The sequence below is a fragment of the Pipra filicauda genome, unplaced genomic scaffold (assembly GCF_003945595.2).
Source record: "Pipra filicauda isolate LSUMZ 115617 unplaced genomic scaffold, ASM394559v2 scaffold12_size5214236_pilon, whole genome shotgun sequence".
Taxonomy (NCBI): domain Eukaryota; kingdom Metazoa; phylum Chordata; class Aves; order Passeriformes; family Pipridae; genus Pipra; species Pipra filicauda.
This window is the reverse complement of record NW_024103763.1, coordinates 4916047-4938190: the sequence shown is the minus strand read 5'-3', so window position 1 is coordinate 4938190 and position 22144 is coordinate 4916047. Positions and strand designations below refer to the sequence as shown.

Here is a 22144-nt window from a genome sequence, read left to right as displayed (position 1 = left end):
GGTTTCTTTTGGCTGCTGCTTTCTGACATCTGTGTTTGTGCCTTTATCAAGGCATTGAGAATTTATTTCCACTGACTCACCAGATCTGCTGAAAACATTGCCTCCAACCCAAGTAAAAGGTTATCTTTGTAAATGTCTGTGTTGCACTGGACTGGTGCTCTCTCAGCTGTACTCCCTGGTCATACAGTGAGCTGTATTTTTTGACATGAAAATAAAGGGCTGCAGTGCCAGCTGTCATAATAAAATACCAGCTCTTAAAAGCAGAGCTGCAGTACAGGAGGCTGTCGATGAGATGTACAGCAGACAGAAGTCTGAACTGGTAGCAAGCGAGTGCTCTGTATAGGACTGGGGAAGGGGTGGGGAAAGCATGACCTATAAGAGGAAGATTTTTAGATGAGATTTGAAACCCAGGCACTGAGTGCATGTTACTTGTTATTAAAACATCTGTGGCATTTATTTTGCAATGATACAGATGTTAGCCTGTACATACGGGCCAAGTTCGTTTTTGGGTAATTACCTTCCACTGACCTAAAATTCCCTGTGTAGTTAACTCAGAATAAGTTATTTGCTCTCCTTTTATGCCCATACAGAACATTATACTGTGCTCTAGCAAGCTGCCATGTTTCATTATAGAGATGGCTGCTTCATAGGTGAATGATTTCTCATGCATTTCGTATGTGGTAAAAACTGGAAACCCCATCTCAGTACTTATGGACTAATAGCTCAGAAGGAATGTGAATACTTAGCAACAGTAACTGAATTTCAAGATAGTTTTACAAACAAGATGCCCAGAATTTTGCTGATCCAGGAAAGCTGAAATTCAGCTCGAGGTCAATGTGTCAAGACTTATTTTTTCTAAGAACCACAGCTTATATTCACTCCCATTCACAAACTGTTTCCTTGATCTTGCAAAACATGCAAGTGTAGGACCAGTGCTGGCATGGTAATGGGACCAAAGATTTCAAAACTGAACTCTATTACCCACTGACTTTTTTTTCTCTCTGTTTGTGGTAAAAAATATGTTCTACTAGACTGAATTTGCAGAGAACCTGTAAAATGAGATGAAAGTATTCTGTAACTTAGAAGACATATCCCTGCACTTCTTATAAGAGTCAGTAGTTTGGAACAACTAGCTTTTCCATTTCTTTTACTTACATATCAAGGGATTTTATTAATCATAGAATCATAGTATTGTTAAGGTTGGAAAAGACCTCTAAGATCATCAAGTCCAACTGTCAGGCCAGCACCACTACCATTTTCACCACTAAACCTGATTCTTATATCAACAAAAGAAGTTTTAAATCTAAGATGAAAGAGTACAGAAAAAATAGACATGCCTCCTCATGATAAGCAAAGAGATCTGGTTTTGTCTAAAGCAAGAATTTGTACTGTTTTAGGGGGTTTTATATTTTGAAAGCTCTACAAATTCCTTAGTATGGACAGAATGCACTGAAATTAACTAACTTTATGCCTTCACAAATATTATTGTATAAAAAGGTGATTAGTAGAGGTCATTATTATACCAAAAAAATGCATCTCCAATAGGATTTGAATTCTGACAATTAAAAAAACCCATCTCTGATATTGATGCATCATAGTGGTACTGACAAAGCTACTCAGGTTGTTCCTTCTCTTATTGGTTTTCATATGCTGGAAATTGGAGAGTATGGTCAAAGGAAATGAAAGGAGAAGTGCTCATTACAGAATTGCCTCTGCAGTCATCAGAAATGTATCCTAATAAACTAAATCATGATTTTCCAAAACTCACGCAGAGCCCTCAGAACTGGAAGTTATCATTTCTCTGTCAGATCCAGCTCTCCTCAACATTGCCTGGGCTATTCAACCCTGAGGTAAATCTGCTGCCCCTACTCTCTTCATGTTTCCTAATACCTATTCAAGCTCTGCAGTTTGATGGGATAGCCTGTTTCCTACCATGACACCACTAGAATAATTGTATTCCTTCTTCTTATATTTGACTTCTTCCTCAGGGGAACAGATTTTACAGATGACTTTATAACTTCTTCACAGGATTCCCTATCCAGTATAGAATTTCCTGATGCCCTTTCCCACAACAACAACAGCGCTAAGATAAAGTATGGTCTGTGCCTCTGAGCATTGCTGACACTGGACAAGAGGGCGAGCTGAAGGCACTGCTGAAGGCTTTTAAGGGAGGTCTGAATCTCAAGTAGTTGTAGGTTTTTACAGTGGGGACATCTATTTTGCTGTGAGCTAGTTGCTCTCAGCTCCCTCTGTAGCAAAGACAGAGAAATATAGACACTTTTAGAGCATGATTCATTTAAAATCACATTGAAAGTCTTTTAGTGGCTGTCCAGCAAGGCCAGACTCGCCAGATCACAAGATGGATCAGCATGGTAGATCTTTGGTCAAACATATCTCAACATAACTATCTCGGGTATGAAACATCTGAAGAGAAGAACCTCATTTTGTTTCAATCTTGCTAAGTGCCAAAACAGGAACAGTGGAAAGCACCTTTTGATTCATTTGAGACTACTACAATGCTCTTATCCTAAATGTTCTTCTAAACTCTTCTAAACCCAGCAGACTGTTCAGCAGTCAGGAGGGTATCCCTCATCCTGATACACTTTGACCATAGAGGTGGTTGTCCACAACTTAAAAGCATTCAAAACTAATAGCTTAAAAAATGAAAAGTGTGGAAGGTGTGTCCTGCTCCACCAGCAGGACACAGCCCTACAGACTGAACTGCTTTGGCTGGGCACTCTCTTGCTGCAGCACAGCAGCATCGAATAGCATGTTGTCATCAAATCTTTCCAGAGTGTCCATTTCTGGTCATGCTGTTCTGAAAAGCACAGCACCAAAGGAAAGCACAGAACCTCTTACAGTTTCAGATAATACCATGGGTGAAGTGTCTTAGGGCTGCTGGCACCATGCAGAGGTGGATGCTTCTTTTATATAGTGCAGTTTAAACTCAAGCCCTGTTTAGATACAGACATACTCTGGCTGACTGAAAAGACCCACTTAGAAGAGTGCAGCTTTGGACAGAAATGTAAATAAATGTTTCAAAATGTGAAATTGGAGGAAGGTGTTAGATTCAACAGAGTCCTAGACTTACCTGTCATGTGATGATCTAGGACTTTATCCCTTCTCACAGTGATATCAAGTGGACAGCAGTTAAAATTAGCATTTGAACAGCAGGGGAGCTCCCCACTCAGCTACAGAGCAGGGAAAAAGACAGATGTCAAACTGACATTTCACTGACATTTCTGAAAGATCCAGCTCCTCACAAAAAGCAAGAGGAACAGTGCCAACTGTCTGCTTCTCCTGACTGTAGCCATCTGCACATGCCATTTCCCACTTTTCAGATACCCCCTACCTCCCTTTTTTAGTCTTTCTCTGCTAACTACAGTCCTTCCTTACAGGTTCCCCTCCCATTCTCCACTCTGCTCTCATTATCTTGTACTTCTTTGCTCCCACTGTGCTTTCATGTTGTTTATTTTTACTTCTTTCCCCATATTCTGCTAGGTGAGAGTCTAATGAAAACTACCTCAGGCTGTGCTACTCAGCCTCCTGGTGCAGAGGAACATTCATTTTTTTTCCCTTCCATGTCCTCATTCAACTTTCTTTTACATTGACACAGATTTAACAGTCAGCTGGGGTGAGCTGTCACCATTGTGGGAGTTGTTGGTTGTAATGGTTGCAACCTAGATGTGGAGCAGAACTTCACTGCATTTGGTGTGGTACACATAAGTAGCAAAATTATGATCTCTGGTCAATTTAAAATATACATTAAGTCTTGAGAGAAAAAGAAACTAAAGAAGGAGTCATTGGGAAAGGGCCAAGACAATGTCATTTTCATGCTCCCAAAATGAACAAATTACCTGTGCAGCCATATCACTGGAAAACTCCAAATTTCCTAAACTTCTGGTACTGTAGATGTGCACCTTGTAGTCCACCAAAGTCATAAGGCTATGGTCTGTGAGAAATGTTTGAGTAGAACTCTTTCATAACAAATATCAAAGTAGTAGATTTAAGTACTTCATTCTTATCTCCTCAATGTGCTGGTACTCTTAATGTAATTTTTGTAAGTACCTTACCTAAAAATGGATCCCATACCCAGAGATAAATCATATTCATAATTAAATGAAGTTGTATGTTTTTCAAAACACTGACCTCTCATATGTTCTAAAATTATTTTTCAACTCAAAGAGGAATATCTGTTTTCCTTTATTTGTGCTATGAGCAACATCATCAGGAAATGATAACGTGGGTTAGCATTGTGATTTTTGGAAAATTACAACTTTTGTCCTTCCAAAAGAAACCATAAGGGGCTATCTCTCTTCTTCCTAGCAATCCTGGATGCCAGAAAAATGCTAGAAGTAGTTAGCACTGGAGAGGAACAAGAGAAAAAGTGGTGATACATTCAGTGGCCTTTCCCACCTTGGACACTGACTCAAATCAGGCACTGAGTTCATTACCCCGTTGATTTATGCTATTCAAATATTTGGCTCATGCATCACGTCATACAGTTGCACAATCCCACACATAGGCTGTATTGTTCAAACTGGGCTCCTTCTTGAGTATTAGTGTTGACCATCTCCTATCAGGGCCTGCAGCTCAGCAGTTGGCACCTTTTCTCCATCCTTGACAACCTCCTAGGTTTCTTGCTTAGGAAAAAAATACGCTTCTCAAACTGATGTCCAAGACAGCCAGCAGAACCCACCTTTTCAGAACCCTTTTTTTTTTTGCATGTGCTGTTCTTTTCAGCCTGACACAAATGATCTTTGCATTAACGATATGTTTCAGGATCTCCTGGAGGTATTTTGAGAAACAGCGAAAAATACAGAATATAATAGTAAAAAAAATGGCCTGCTAAGGTCCTAAATTTATTTCAGGACCTATAGCACAAATACATGTGAGGCTGTAGCAAGGTGAGGGTTGGTCTCTTCTCCCAAGTAACAAGCAACAGGACAAGAGGAAGTGGCCTCAAGTTGTGCCAGAGAGGTTTAGACTGGATATTAGGACACATTTTTTCACTGAAAGGTTCATAAGGCATTGGAAGAGGCTGCCCAAGTAAGTGGTGGAATGAGCATCCCTGGAAGTGTTCAAGAGGCATGTGGATATGGCACCTGGATATATGGTTTAGTGGTGAACATGGTGGTGGCTGGGTTGATGGTTGGACTTGATGATCCTAGAGGTCTTTTCCAACTTTAACCATTCTATGATTCTATGATTCTGTTTTCAAGGCCATCAGAAGCTATCAGTATTTTTATTTAAGAAAACAGATGCATGGTGAATAATATTTTGTATGCCTGAGAAGGCAAAAATAAAGCTTGATTGAACTCTGTATTTTGCTCAATCTGAGGAAAGTCCTGCTTGCATTTCACTCTGTACTCAAGCACACTCACAGACCCAGCATACATCCTGAAAGCTTTACACAGACGACTACCTTCCTGAAGCCCCAGCCTCACAGTGTTTCTCCACAGTAGGACATAAACCTCTGCTTAAAGCTGAACATGTGTAAGAGCTCTTCTGATAAGGAATGTTTTTCTGAGTTAGGGTCACAGATACTATCGTGGCAAGTGCTGCATAAATACTGGTGGAAATTTTCAACATTTTCACTGTGTCCAGGGCCAGGACAAATGACTAAGGAACCTCTCAATGACCTTGCACTGTTTTATGATCCATCCTCTCAGCGGTTAGAAATAAAAAGAAGGTAACAGTTTTATCTTGCCAGTAAAAGCAGATTGTAGCTGCATAACACAGAGTGATGATTTTATTAGTGCCATTGTATCACAAACTTGGCCAAAGACTTAAACTAAGGTCAGACTAAATCTTTCAAAATTAACTAATCTGGAGGGGTGGAAGTTTCACCTCAAAGTGAGGACACTTGAACACAGAGTACTGGCAGCATGCGAGGACATTTTGAACCTTCATGCCAGTGTTGTGTGCTTTTTGAAGCAGTAGCAACTGCATTCAGTTCAAGAGAAATCGTGTGGAAGACAGACTTGATGCAACCCAAAGCTGAATTCCCCTTGTGCCAGAACTGCCTGAAGGCTAATCTCAGAACTAGACTCAAACCAGTTTAAATACTAGGTAGATGATTCATTGCCACATGAAAATACCAAGGAACTTTGCTTCTGTGTATGCTGCACCTGAGAATAACCTTCTTTTCTTCCATGATGCATTCCCCAAGGTGTTTTTACAACAGTGTATGAGCTGATTATAATTGCAGGTTCATCTTCCAGAGATAGAGTGCCTATAGCTCCCTAACATCCCACAATTATCAAAAATAAAAAATAATCTGATTCTATGATTCTATTCACCTGACTGAATATGAACTAGTTATCTAAAACTCCTCTTGCAGTTAATGGAGAAAAATAGATCCACTGAGGGAACATTCATCTCCCTCTAAAGCCTGTTGAATAAACTGTGCCTCCAAACTGCCTCTTCCTCTCCATTGATGCTGAAAGATGAACCACCAGATCGCCAGCTTAGCTGTAGCCAGGGGACCTGAATCCCACTCAACTGAGAGCAGTCAAATGAGATGAAATCCCCTCTCCTTATCCAAAGCACAAGCAATTTATGAGGTACACAAATATAACCATCCAGGAAGTGCAACTGCACCAGGGTCTGAAGGAGCTGGGACTGGCTGAAGGCCAGCGCTGGCAGCTGCTGGGCAGGGGAATGCACTCCATTCCCTGTCACAAAGCTACGGGGTGGTTGCCCAGCCATGCTGTGGATCACAGCACACAGACTGTGAGCTGATGTGGCCAGGAAACTGAAAGGGAGTTCCCATGGAAAAGTTTTGTTCTCTCTTGGCAGGAAAATAAAGCAGCTCCTGCCATTGTGAGGCCAACACAAAGATTCTACATTTTCCTGGTGAGAATGGCAAGCTTACGTGGAGTCTCCAGTAAGAGGAACTCCTTTGAGGTATTTTATCATTATTAGTAGTATTTTAGCATTATTGTGTCTTCTATGAGTATGGAGTCAGGTACAAACACAAAATGAAGAGATAATACCTAAACTGGTGCCTACAACCAAACCAAAAGACAAGAGAAAACAGAGGAAGGTATTCACCCAAAAGGGAGTCCCAAGAAAACACAGAGAATATTGCTCAGAGTGATGGACCACAATTTGGAGATAGCAGGGGCTCAACCATTGCCAAATTTTATCATAACAAATTTTGTCTCTAATACAGCATCTTATATCCTTGGGGTGTTGCATAATGGATAATAAAATAGTGAGAAAATCTTCTGCAGCTTGAAAACATGAGGCTTGGAGGAGTCACTTACTGCCTTATCAACAAGCAACTGCATCACCCCATAAACATCTAGCATGAGGCATCTAACTCTGCCACATGTCTGACACATATTAGCTTCCAGTAACTTTATCATCACCATTGTATTTCACTTCTGAGGAGAGAAAGAGCATTTACTTTTCAACAGCTACAGTAAAATCATAATTTTGATTCTCTGTCAGCTATGAATTTCTGATATATGAAGTCTCATCCCTGGCTGCATCCCCTCTGGAAGCATCATTGTGTAATATTAGTGCACAAATAAGCTATTTTTAATTATAGTGAACATGACCACAGAGAGAAAAAACAATTAGATATTTTGACTTCCTACTAATATTGTTCTCTGAAACAGATGGGCTTGTCATGAGATTTTTAAGTGGCTATTACAGTCTTTGTCATCATTATCAGAAGCATGGATGAAATTTCAGGAGCATGAAACACTTCATTCCACCTTCAAATGCTGACTGTTGTAAACGAATACTCAAATCTCTTCTAAAAAAGTTTCAGTTCTCTCAGTGCACTGCCTTGTCCAGTCTAAATATTCATTTGATCACTACAGTTTACAGCGAGACTGACAGATATGTTACTTGTGGGTTTGGGAAGGACATAAAATGATAAAACTAATAGTTTGATCAGGTGTTGTATGAGGTGACAGGCGGCTGACAGGGAGACATTGACCTGGGGCTGTCACATTTCTCACTGATACAGATGTGATGGTTGAGAGCCGCTTTTGCTAAAACCTTGTCAGTACACCATCTGACTGAGACCCAAAACTAGAGAAGCAAGCTCTGCACTGCTCCACCTCTAATGTTCAATGTAGTAAAAAGTTTCCTCCAGACTCCCCTTCTTGAGAGTCTGTCTTGCTGGGCTCCAGTTCTACTTCCACTGAAGGCTGGAGACTTAATTACTCATTTCCTAAAGTTCGTGGTCGAGGTGTGATAAAACAGCTTCTACTTTAGCTGAAGATGATATGTGTTCATAAATAAATCACATTAACTACTCTATGGCTTCAAGAGAACAGCTGTTTTATATTTTGAATGGCCTTTTGAACTAGAATAGATCTTTTGTGGTGCTACAGCAAACAAATCAGAGTTCTTGTACTTTAGTAGCATGCTTACATTATCAAAATCCTCAGAGATGAGACATTTTGGTTGCTGTATTCTGTCTTGAATAAATCAAAATATTTAATACAAGTAACTGAAAAATTGTACATGATTTTGTGAAAGCATAAATCTCAAAGGAATTCAGATAAATTTTCATGTCCAAAGTAATCAGAAACTGATAATATTTTATCAAAATACTTCTTACAACTATATACTTTTAGCCAGCTGTATCTTTACACCAAAATGAGGAGGTTTTTTCCCAGCCAGAAAACATTCCGAGTATCAATTACAAATCTCATTAAACAAATCCTTCTTCCCACAGTCAGGTCTTTTGGCTCTCATGGGAAACATCCTCACAGCAGCTGAATGTGACTTTGAAGGTAACAACATTCAGTGTGCATGATTTTGTTGGCATTAATGGAAAAGCTGGACTGGTAGATGGAAGAAAAGAGTAGGCGTGCTAAGGTATGGAGTTTCTTCCTCTTCAAGCCTAATCATCTGCATTGAGAGTTTACCTTTAGGTCCCTCCTAAAGTGATCACGCCAATCAGATTCGCTTGATAAGTGAAAAAACACAGGTGATTTGTCATAAATATCCAGTGTGGCAACTTGCTGATACATCCTAAATGCTACCGACAGCCTTGGGAGTCTTACAGTACATTTTCTGAGCCTCTACTTGTTTCCTGGTTTGTATGGTCTTGCATTGCAGCAATGTGTTGAGGCAGCTGTGATGCTGAATACAGAGTACAGCTAGAAACATTATGTAGCACTCACCTCACTATACACGAGGTTAAGTGCTGGTCTAACACTGTGACAGGGCACACATGTCAAAAATAGCATATTATATGTGTTTACAAAAAGCACGTCCAGGCTGTAGTCACTTTCTTTTGATATTTGTCCATTCTTTGGAAGTCACTGTGGTTTGGACAGTGAGTTTGGAATGGCTCAGTAACAGAGACCTGGATGAAATCAGATGACTATGTATTCTTTTAATACTTGAAAATATTTTTTAATGTGGTGAAGGGTCCTTCAGTTAGTTCTTTCACTGGTTTCTGGATTTGCCCCAAGACACTTCAGTAAAAGTTTTGGAAGTGTAACTAGCCAATTGGACAGCTGGGTTTCAAAATGTCACTTCACAAAGCAAAACCATTGCCAATACTGAATGAACTTATGTTACCCCAATCACATGCACACATTTTCCTGGAATTGTAATTTTTCTTAAGTAATATTTCCCTAGCAATTGAGGAAAGTATCCTAACATGGTTTCTTAGTCACACTGCTAATTAAAGTGAAAAGTTTTGCCTGTTAGTATGGCACATTCTCTACGTGCAAAGTGACATGTGATATAGTAACATGATGCAACTTTCTCACAATTCAACATGACTCAAATAGAATTCCCTCCCCAACTGCACTCAAATAGTGATCACGCTGCAACCAAAACTAACACAGCGTGCCTCCCATCTGAAAGCATGGCTCAGACCAACCCATCCTGACATCCTGATAATAAGGAAGGCAGTCACACCTTTCCAAACCCATCCATATGGTGCCCACATTGGATTGCCAAATCCCACGTGTCCAAGTGCATGTCAGTTGTACTCAGTAGGACTCTGCAGAAGCAGCAAGGACCCTAGATGGCGTCCTACCACCAGCTGAGTGGTTGCACATGTTAACTCACATTAGGAGGAAAATATAAAAAATACGCAGCTGTCCTTCAGGAAGCTGAATTTTTCCTAATGTAAGCAAACTAAAATAGCCTACGCAATTGGTCTGCTATTCATTGATATGGAAGCCCATATATTGCTTTTTCACAGGGACATTAAAAAAAAAAGTAATTCTGCTTGTTCTTCCCATGGGCAAATGAGACCTCAGCAGCCGTAGTAGGGGCACTCAGCATTTTGTTTCCATTCCTCAAATCCCAACAAGGTGAATGAAGATCTGCAAAACATGCTGGGAGGTAAGAAGCAGACAGAGAAGTAGATAAGGGAATGGCACGTAGTGAGAGGAATAAGAAATCTCTAAGGAATAAGGGTTTCTGTAGGAAAGTTATTGTATCAGATTTACTTCCCTGCAGCAGAGTATCTTGGGCTGTTTTTTCCCCCCAGCAAAGCTGATCAATACAGTCTTTTTGGAACTACATCTCAAAGCCAAGCCCAAGAAACAGCAAAGGCCAGTTTTATACCTGGACTTACCTGCCCTGAGAGAAAGAAACACAGATCCCACTGTAGCAATAACTGTAAAAAGTACTATACAAGGTTTTCAGATGAGAGCCACAACTGATGGCTAATTTTAATTACTGCTGTATTAATTTCAAACATCTGACTATTATAATTCATATCTCAAATGCTGCATCTGATTAATCTACACAGCCTGATGTACTTTTCCAAGCTCTGCTCAATTCTCAGACATTACAGTCCTAGCTGAGATCGACTGGACTGGATCAGCAGCTGGAAGGGATTTTTTTTCTATTTCTCATGAACAAGAACTACTCTTGATAAAGTAGCAATGTGTTAGTAGTTCCCTTTCCAAACTGATAAGAGCAAGGAGGGATGTTGTGTGGCATGGTAACAATACAGGATTGTTCTCTTATCCTTCAGTGTACCTTGTCAAGGCAGTAGCAGATAAGTCAGAACAGAGTGACTTCCCTCACAACCTCCCTGGTAGCTTCCCATTTCTGAAGGAAAAGCACAAACAATCATTTCTGCAGGAATGCAGCAAGTACATTTTCACACATTTTTGGCTCATCATGCCTATCAGAGATGGTAATCACAGAGAATCAAAAGCAGCAGTGACAAAACTGGGATAATAAAACACTTCTGAAAACCACAATTTCATAATATTTGTTTAAAAGAGTTTCCTAACTTTGAAAGGAAGCTGGATTTGAGGATGAAAAGCCTAGTTTAAACAGAGAAATTGTTTCCAATGGCATTTCCAGTTGCTTTTTCTAGCAGTTGAACAGTTTGCTGTACTTTCAGGAGCTGCCTTGATGGAAGACATCCCATGAGATGGAAGATGTGTTAGAATCTAACTTTTCTAGAAACTGAGCAGCATTTGCAAGCAGTTATTAGAGAGGTGTGTCGATCTGTCTGAGAAACATTGTCAGTGGTAATTACAGAGACAAAAGCTTACAGCGAGCTCTACTGCTCAGGTTTCTTCACAGAGCTGTTTTGATTGTACAGACAGACAGACTGCAGCTGGCTCTAGGAAGGGAGATGTAAAGAGCTTCCTGATTCCTTCCGCTCATGGTGTGATGGCTCTCCAGTATTTCCATGCCTTCCCAAGGGCAAAGCATCCTCCACTTAGGTGGTCCAGGGCCTCAGGATGATGGGGAAGTGCTGCTTCACTCTCACCAGTGGACAAGGACTGTGTACCAGCTGTGTTTGGAAAGTGGCTTCCCCCTCTGTCCAGCTTACAGTGACAATATGAGACTGTTGAATCTAAGAAGATGTGTTTGAGCAAAAACGACCACTCAAGGCTCTATCAATGTTTAGTGAAGAAGTAAAAAAGACTTAGCTGTGAAAAAGCAGTGCACGTAACAGAGAGCAGCCATGTTTACCTCCCAGCTAAGCCTGTCTAACCCTCGGTCTTTTGATCAGAAAGCAGATTTATAGTTCAGTGACACTCCTCAGGCCTATCCACCGTAGGTTTCTCTCTAACAAACCAAAGGAGGATTCACCATGGGGAGAAGACCTCTAAAGAGGAAAAGACTGTGAGACTGTTTAACTTGGGCATGACCAGTTGTCCCTTGCTCTTGCCTGCCTCACAACACTTCATTAATAATGTAAAGGGGCAGAATAGGGCAAGGAGCAACGAGACTCAAATTCTCAGAGATCAAGACCTTGAAGCCTCATTAGAGAGGTGGTTTTAGTGTTGGAAGGCAGAAGCAGCTCTGAGGGATCGTTGGCTTTTCTTGGCAAAAAATTTGCCTCAGCTCTGATGAATATAGGACATAGCTCTTTGCATCTAATTTTAAAATTCTGGAAAAAGTCACCTATGTCTGTCGTTGCTCTAGGAGAAGAAAAATGTGTGGTGGAGAAGCAGGAATAGAGACAGTGAAGTTTGCGGTTCTCTAGCCTAGGGATTCCAAAATGTAAGAGACTTTCGGGAAAAAACTTCAACAAAGAATTTTTAAAGCATTTCCCGATGGAAAAAAAAATAGATTAAAAAGTAATGCTCAGTCTTCAGAAAACCCATGTGGAAATCTAACTGTTCCATGAAGACTTTTTATGTCAGGTTGGCACACTGAACCAAGCCACTTGCGTGCAAGGGAGGGTGATGACTGCCAGCCTTTACCTTAGCCCAGTTCCAGAGCTGAGCCCTGCTGGACACCTGCATGGATGTGCTGCCCCTGCTTGAGGCTGCCCACTATTCCCCATCATGAGCCTGTTCTCCAGTTGTGCCTCACATCATTCAATGTTCAGGCTGAAACTTTCCATGCCAGATGCCTGCCTCAAAATGACTTTAATAAATTTTTTTGCTTTCTCTGTCAAAATAGTTTGCCCACAGTTGAGGATGAAGCTCCTCTTTTATATACTCAAAAACATTTTCTGTCAGTCTCCTCTTTGCAAACATCTGGTGTTTCCCTGCTGTGGGTCACAGGTGTGAAGTTTTGACACTTGAGGTATCATTCTTGGCCCAGAAGTGTCTCCTGCTATCTCCGAAAAAAATTCACCCAAATGTAAAAGCCTCCAAGAGCAGCAGCAGAGGCCTGCCAGGGCTTTTCTGCATATGGGTCCTGTGCTGACGCCAGTCCATTCATCAGCAGAGCAGGACATTGCTGCAGGCTGCTGGAGGTCCAGCCCATGGGGCTGAGAGCACAGAACTGCCCTTCCTCTCCCTCAGGCCACAGGCATCCAGCAACTAGGGAAAGGAAGCTGCTGGATTTGCCTATGGAAGGGAAAGGAGATGAACACTAATGTAAGAGGGCAAGACCTGGCCAAGGAGGCTGAGAGTATCCTTGGAGACCAGAGCTAGAAATGGGTCAGGAAAAGGAAACACAGGAAGTTACAACCACAGAGACAAAGTGAGAAGCTAGGGATGGAGGAGGGATGCAGGGACCATGGTCAAACGTGACTGGAAAGCAAAAGAGTCCATTAGGCCTGTCTATGAGGAGCTTGGACAGGACTCCTGATGCTCTCCGAGAAGCAGGACATCCTCACCCATGAGGCTGCAAATGGGAAGGGGGGCGGCACTTGGAGAGCACAAACGAAAGACCAGTGAGGAAACTGAGACCCTAAGTCCTGGAGGTGAGGGAACACAAGTCAAAAGCTGGAGTAGAACAGGCCAGGAATGGAGAGAGGAAGGAGGAGCTGGGCCTAACAGGCAAGACACTCATGCACATGGTGGGGAAAAGGAATTCCTGTGCCCAGAAGAGGATGGCATTTCTGAAGGGTTGGGAAAAGCCAAGCACCATGGAGATACTTGCTGAATCATGGCAGCTTGTACATAAGTTTTTTAACGTTCACATCTTTAATCAGGATATTTGAGGAAGGGGGATAAGAGAGTATTTAAATCCTTAGCCCCCCAAAACTCTATTGCATGATACCACACTGACACCACCTGATATGGTTTAAAGCATCAACAAGTTTAAAACTTCAGGTATCCTGGGCTGAGCTCAGCTATTTGGACTCCTATAACAAGGGAGAGCAGGTTGCTAGTGCTTAACCCTTCCTAGGTCTCATTAGTTGTGTATTACCTGTACTCTGACTTTGGGGTTTTTATCCAGGCAATACTGCTCTTGAAGTTAAAGAACTTTGCAAAAATAAGGTAAGGCAGGTGAATGCAATATGTAATTTCTGTGTTCTGCAAATTCAATTTGAGGTGCAAATGGTAAGAATAGGCATAACCTTGTGTACCATCCAACACTGTAACATCAAGGACTTTTTGTGGTGTATATAAACATATGTACGCACACAGAAGCCCATAGTTCATACATGAGAAAACAACCTAGAAATCAAACATCCTTCTTAAAACATTAAAACAAATATAATCAACAGTTTAGCCAAATATCTCTATCTACACTCAAAAAGACAGAACAAACAGAAAGCCAGTCTTTTCCTTGTGGCAATCAGCAGCCAATGCATGTGAAACACAGCCCTCTTTATTGTGATCTACAAGATTCCTTTAGGATAGTCTTGGAAACTATCAGTGAATTGTTATTAAGTACAGTGCCCTGTGGCTAAGCTGGCTGCTTGAGAGCAGTACCCGAATTTCAGTGAAAATCATCACATATGTACATATGTTGGTTGGACAGTCCTATCACAGTGAATAATCTATAAAACAGTTTAAACAAGCAAGAAAAGCTCCTGAATTTACTCTAGGCAAAGTGGATATGGTTTCAAAATTTAATTAAAGGACTTTCTAGTGGGTTTACTATTATGTTGAATAAACCTGTGTCCCACATGAGGACAGAATTATCACCTCTGCCAATTATACAATGGTTAGTATTCTGTATTAGAAAGCAGTTTCTGGTTTAAATGAAGTGATTCCTACATATACAAACCAGTGATTTGTCATGCAGTTCTCAAAGGTAATGTGTACGAGACTGATTACTCTGCTCCTAATGTCTTCACAGAACTCATTGCTGAGGTTGTAAATTAAAAGCTTGTGAACAGTGAGCAGGCAAAGGGGTTAGTCACCAGTCATCCTGAGGCACACATAGCTCACCACTGCTGACTTACTGGGCTGGCAACAGCAGTCTGCAATTAGGCACATAACTTAGCATTTCTTTTCTAAAGCACAGGTCAGAATGCAGCGCACTTCACAGACTAGTGTGTGGTCATCTCTTGCAAGCAGGAGGTTTTCTGAAGTGAAAACAAAAATATTATCTTGTTTTGCTCTGCTAGTGAAAAACAAATAATTTGTTCTGGACCACACACTGAATTAATCATTTTTGGACAGACTGAACATGTAGGAACTTGTTCCAGTTTTTGTTCTGATTTTTCGAAATTATTGCCCTGGATATTCTCACATTGTCTCAGAAAGTCAGATCTGAATAATCCTACTCTCAAGGTGAGGCTTCAGCTGAAATTTTGTTGCATGTATTATATTCAGAAGAAAGGTTAATTTCCAGGCAACGTGCTCTATTATTTCTAGTTGCTGTTGATTTTAAAATCCTGTATAACATCTCCTAATTAAGCAAAAGAAAAATGTTTCTCTGATTTCTGGGAAACAAGTGAACAACAGATGAACACGTGTCTTTAGAGGAAAAATTTCAATGCAAAAAAAATTCAATTCCTGCAATTATAAATACCCAAAATAAAAAAGTGTATTTAACAAGTATTCTAAATGCTCTGACTCACTATTTTTTTTTCAGATTTTGCTTTTATTTTGCATAACTGACTGATATCAAAATTTTAACTTAAGAATGAAGTTTACAACAGGTATTTAATAGCTACTAAAAAAATAACAAAATATTAAACAGAGAATATGGATTTAACTTCTTTATAGATTAATTTTCCTCTATGGCTGGTAAACATTTCTGCAACTAAACCATCACCAAAAAAACCTCAACAACCAGGTATTAAAAGAGCAAAAATCTATCACTTGCACATTAAATGTAGGTAATTCTGACAACTGGATTACTAAGAAGCACAGTAAATAAAGATCACCTACCTTCACAGATCCGTTCTCGTAGTCAGATCCTTGCAGCAGATGTAGAAAAGAAACTATGAAAATATTCACAATTGCCCACGGTTTGTACATTCTGATGTTTCAAATCCACAGGTTACTACGCAGTCGTTGTCATACAGCTAGAGGCGTCTGTTTCGAAATGCATTTCTCTACCACCAGTACAGAAAAGGTTCCAGAATTTCTCTTATAAACTCACAAAGGATTTCAACATCCAAGAGTAAATATCTGTCTCTTTATTGCTCAAAACAATTGTAAGTCCATCTAGAAAATGTCATTTCTTAGAGCAGATTTTAGATACACTTGAAATAAAATCATGATGAAGTTTTAAAGAGATATATATCTGTATGTATACACATACACACTCACAAGGGATCAGGTATGGATTCTAGTTAATGAAGTTAATATATCTTCCATTAAGACACAAAGAGGCATTCGAAATCCATCTGTGGTCCAGAAAATGTAAGAAATCTGCTCGATCCTGTGCTCCGTGTTACGGCAGGCTTTTAAGATGGTGTGTAATGGCCAGTGTTTTGAGCCGAGAGCTGTAATCCAACTCTGTATTAAAACTTTTTTCACAACCTTCAGGGAAGCTTGCAGAAGCATGTGTCTTAAATCTGATACAGACTTTGGCAGTAACACAGGCAAATTTTGGCTCTAATCCCATTTTGTTCCTACCAATAGCATAGCAGCTTTTAAACTAACTGATGCAATCTAGACTCCCATTATTTTAAAGAAGATTACCTGAAACATGAAACTTCAGCACACGTTCTTACACCACACACATATTTTAAGTTACTTCTTAAAAAAAAAAAAAAAACAACAGAGGGAGGTAAGGAAAAGAGAAAGACTTTTTTTTAACGTGTTTTATGTGTCAGAGAGTTTTCTGAATAGATTTTTTAAAAGGAAATTTAAGAACTACCTTTGACAACAAACAAGATTTTGCGTTTTTTAAAAGAAAGCTCATGATGCTACAGGTATAAAGGGACAAAATTTATTCTTATTGCAGTAAAACAAAATCATAATTTCTGCCTGAAGATGAGCATGCATTTTCTCTGTGTATTTCCACAGTCAAAAAGGGAGATTTAAAAACTGAGATCTAATATTTAAAATTATAACATAGACAAAGGCTCTGATAATTATGCATGTTAAATCTATATTTTTGTATTCGTATAATATATTGTGTTCAGTAGAATAGTTCCAGTCTCACATATCTTAGTGTTTGCAGAATCAGACTCTACAGCTGTTAACATAAAACAGGCATGTACATAATACTTCAGAGCCCTAGTTTCCTCCTTCTGATGTCCAAGAAGTCTTCTCTTAAATACAAGTCACGCTTCTGTACCTATCATTAGTTTAATGATAGGTTAAATATTCATTACAAATTGACATTAGAGAAAAAATTGTTTTAATCCAGTCTTTCCAGCTGTTATCATTTAACTGTCATTATGTTTTAGAAACACGTGTAACTGTATTACTTTTTAGCTTTGTCTTTTGCCACTTGTTTTGTGAAAGCAGTCCATTTCTCATTTTTTTTTGCTTTCTCCTCCACTCATCCCACAGTGGTTTGTACAAAGACAGCAGGAATTTCACCTCTTTGAAATGGATGTGGAAAAGCTGCTCTGCCTGTGTACCTGCTGCTCCCCCTCAGACCTTTCCTGCACCCAGGCTGCCAGCAATATTCACACAGTTTTGCAGGCCCCACGCTACAGGAGTCATCCTGTGTCTGTACGGTAGTTTACCATTAAAATACTTTAACTATTTAATTCATAATTTTAAATTAATGTGTTATCTAATACTTATGCACAGTCACCTTGACCTCATTTAATGTCTCTGTTTCCCTTGCAATACTAATATCCATCTCCTTGCAGGAGCTGAAAGCCTGATAAAAGAAATTAATGTGCCGTAGCCTTGGATGCACAGATTTAGGATAAGGGACCAAACGGAAAATAACCACTATGGTCTTAGGATTGCATGGAAATAACTTTCTATCGATCTGCAGTTAACTAGAGGAAGTGTCTGGCCATACTTACCTCTCATTTATGGGATCATTTGAAACACAGAAATCGACTCACAAAAAAGTCAATAAGCAGTACGTGTCCTCATGCCTTAAAAGCCTGTGAGTGGGACACTTACACAGCCAGTCTCCAGCACAGTTCAAGGATGAGCTGCTCTGTTGCCCTGGCAGGGCTGGTGCCAAATGCCAAGGAACCACAACTACAGGACTCTGAGAAACCTAGCACTAGAAAATCAAGCCTGTTTGTTTTGGAAATGTTGGAGGGAAATATCTCAGTAATATTTTGTATGTGTTTTAGTTCATCACTGTCACTTACCAAATTCAGCTCTGAATTACAAATACATTTGGAAAGACCAAACCTGCATCTTTCTTAAAGCTAACCATTCATCAGAAAAGGTCACTCCACCTCTTGCTTCAGTGGGCTTTTGGGCAGGAAGACTGAACTGACCCTCAGGCATTGAATCAAACTCATTTATACGAGAGCAAGTTAGATGCTGCAGGCAGAAAACAAAAAATAGCTAGTCTTTCCCTTAGGACTCAGACATAAAGACTAGCAGAGAAGGAAAAAAACCTTTTGTTAACTGCAGAGGACTCTAAATCTGCCTCAAAGTTGTTAGTGAAAGCAAAGGCAAAGTTTTAGGACAGCAGAGCAACTCTGATAATGAAACAGCATTTTCACCATCCGTACCACCGTGCCCATCCCATCCCCTATAGCTCTTCTCTCTCCTCCACCTCACAATATGAATCAGTGCTCCCTTCAACATCACCTCAGCCCTGCCTTTCACACAGCTTTCTTATGATTTTTCCTGCCTACTGCTTAAGAAGAATTTAAATGCTTTTGCACTGGAGCTTGAAACTCAGAAGTATGTTGAGATTATATTGCAGACTGCCTGCAACAGCAGTGAACAGACTCGCTGTCTGGCCAGACATCTCTGTTTTCATTTAACATATGAACACAAGTTAACAATACACACATTCTAGTTTCTTCTTTTATCTCAGTTAGCTGTTGTAGAACCACCTGCTCAGTTCTGTGCAGGGCTTGGGTTTGTATTTCTTTTAAAATCTAGCACTGTATAAAAGAGTACTTAAATAAAATTTGGAGGACTATTTACATTACTTTTGTAGTGGAATAATAATTTCCATTGATGTCAACAAGGCTAAATACTGCGTAATGAACTGAGATTTCAAACGTTTATGTTACCTTCAGGTGAGCAGGTAATAGATTAACACTGTGGCAATGACTCAGTTCTTTGCAAAAAGAGCTTAAAAATTTAGTTTATATAAGTCTGTTTCAAATATTGATCAACATTGATGTCTCAAATGTTTAAGTCTACTTATCTGCAAATGTTATGTATAATTCATTCAATAATATTTGAAGCATGAGTCTTTCTTCCAAAGTAACAGTCTCACATACATTGCACCGAATCCCTGAATCACTGATTTCCATACTCTGTTTTTGTGATGGAAGAGAAGTGACCCAGAACTTGGTAGATGTATGAATTTCTTCGTACTTTCCACTAATTTTTAAAGTATTATATGCAGACCAAGTGCACCTTATCTACCAGAACTACTTACCATGGTGCATTTCAAGTTCTATACTTGGACTTCACAGCATAAAAAGAGAAAAAAGGCCAGTACAGATGATTACAACTCAAACAACAGCACCATATTTAACTCATGCATTTCTTGGATGTGTACACACCCAAGGAACAGAATTTCTTGACAATGCTGAAACTCATATTCTTCAAGCTGAAATTCTTTCAGGTAAATGCCTTCCATAATCTGAAAACAAACTGCACCTGCAGATAGGGGCAGACTAGCGTCAATATTTGCCAGACAAATCTGAAAGGGAACACCTCCAACAAAAATCATCTTCGTCTGGAAAAGTGTAACAAAACATGAAAGGAGGATGTTTCATGCTTTTAACACAAGATTAAGCCATGAATCAATAAGACTACTTGGATCACGGAAGGTTTGTGACAATATGCCCTAAATAAACTCCAGTTAAATTGATCGGTCTCAGACCGCAAAGTTAAAATTAGAGATCAATAAAGGCATTTCATTGGCTTTACTTCAAATAAAGTATTTTTTCATCACACTTGAAAACTCCACACCATTAGAAGTTTAAACATGGCACAATGTTCAGGATAATAACATTATTCCCAACAAAGTCATTAAGTACTTGTGAGATGATTCTATAAGCAGATCTGTACATTCCCTCTAAGTAATCCACACACAGAGGAACTTTTGTAGTTCTTGAAAGCTACCTAGAAAAAAAAAATTGGGACAGTTTATCCAATATTGCAAACAAGAATCTAACTTAGATTTAATAAGACACTCATGACCTTGCAGTTATATGGCAATTTAAAGTCACTCAGTACACATTTTAATTTAATTATCAAGTAATTATTAAACATTTTTTGAAATAAAGCAATGTTTAATATAATGACTACTGGCATTAGAAATTTCTGTCAAATAGCAAAATGCTTGTATGTCACACTAAAGCTAAACTGGATTGATAAAGTTTAGAAAAAAAATGCAAAATCCCATCTACAGAATCTCAGATTCAGAGCACAAGAAAACTGCCGTAGCTGGGCTGGAGGAACAATGTGGGCAGCTCCACCCAGCCAGCTCCAGAGGCAGCCCTCACGCCAGCCAGAAAGCTGCTTCATCTCCTCAGGTTACACTTTAACTACCCTTAAATTAGATCACTTAATTGTCTACTTGCTGCAGCAAACCTAGAGCTCAGAGCAGTCTGCAAAATCTGCCGGAGAAGCGGGTAAATGCCGCTGGTTGCTGTGGCTCTACTGCGCTCCAGGCTGCCGTGGCTAAACTGCTATCCATACCTTCATCTAGCTGGCTGAAAGTTCACTAGGGAATGTCTATACAAGCTGCAAGGACGCCCTTGGGCCGGCATACTCTTAGCTTTAGCTAATACGAACCACAGCGTCCGTCCACCGGCTCAGTTCTGTGCCAGCCCATGCTGTGGCCACGCTCGGAGGAGGGACATTGCTGTTCATGGAGGAGCGCTGTCAGCAAAAGGCAGATAAAAATCACAAACGAACATTGCTGGTTGAACTTCTGAGAGATGAAAACGCCTTTGAATTGCTCTATTTTTGAATAGGTTCTACCCCAACCTCATGAAAAGCACAGCTGCCTTGTTACTCTTCTCTAGTTCACATTTGTAATGTCTAATGCGTGGAAAGATGGAAAATCAGTCTAGGGATGGCTACTGTGCTGAGCAACAGCTTTAGCTAGCCCAAGTACGAAGAAATTTATGTTTCTTTTGTTTCTGTGCTTCCATTGTGTCTGTTTGTGTAACTCCAACTTCTTAGAAGTCTAACCTACAGGGCCTCTGATCCAGAGAGCAAGACCTCCCTCTGGATTCCTGTAATTCATACTTATCTACAATAATGGGAGCTCTGTGTCTGCTTGTCTTCACATCCATCTGTGTTTACAAAACTACTAATGAGGGCACAACTGAAACAATAATCAAAATTTAATTACAGAGGCATGTAATAGCATTTACAAGCCTTTATTTCACTTGTGACTTTTATAAGTTCTCACTTCTTTCTACAGAGAAGTGAGGCGAGCTGAACAGAAGGATAAAAGAGGTCTCACAGTTAAGGAGAAGAAAGGGAAAGAAAAAAGTGCAGAGGAAGGGGATAGGAGAAAAGGAAGAAAGGGGAGGAGGGCAAGGGGGAGCTCTGACCAGGTGCTATCCTTCACACCTATCTCATTGACAGTAGCCAGGCCCTTGCCTCCAGACTGACTGTGGAACACTGGCTGGTGTTTAGGTATGTCTGAGGATCACTACCTGTTCAAGTCAGGTGTCTGACACAGTTCACAAAGCCAAGGAAAGAAGCGGTTACCAAGAGGATGAATTCAACATGAACATTCAATGGCTGAATCCTGAATGTGTTGAGAGCAAAACAGATGAACTCATGGATTCTTGTAAAGAAGAAAATAATAATACGTTCTCATTTTCTCCAGCACACGTGGCACTGTTGCTAAATTATCCTGGGACTTAAGGGTATCTGCAACTTGCACCAACTTGTGTAACTGAATAGACACTTGTTGCATTATGCACATCAAGCCCAGAATTTCTTAACAGAAAGATGTG

The 22144-nt window shown here is 40.0% G+C and overlaps 1 protein-coding gene across 1 annotated transcript in view; it reads right to left on the bottom strand.

The window, feature by feature from the left end:
- Window positions 1–16569, bottom strand: part of VEGFD (vascular endothelial growth factor D) — a 30335-nt gene extending 13766 nt beyond the window's left edge. The window contains exon 1 of the mRNA XM_027738182.2: window positions 15990–16569. Coding sequence (XP_027593983.1) covers window positions 15990–16079 — 90 coding nt within the window. The 5' untranslated portion in view covers window positions 16080–16569. The remainder of the gene's footprint in view (window positions 1–15989) is intronic.
- Between the last annotated feature and the right edge of the window lie 5575 nt (window positions 16570–22144).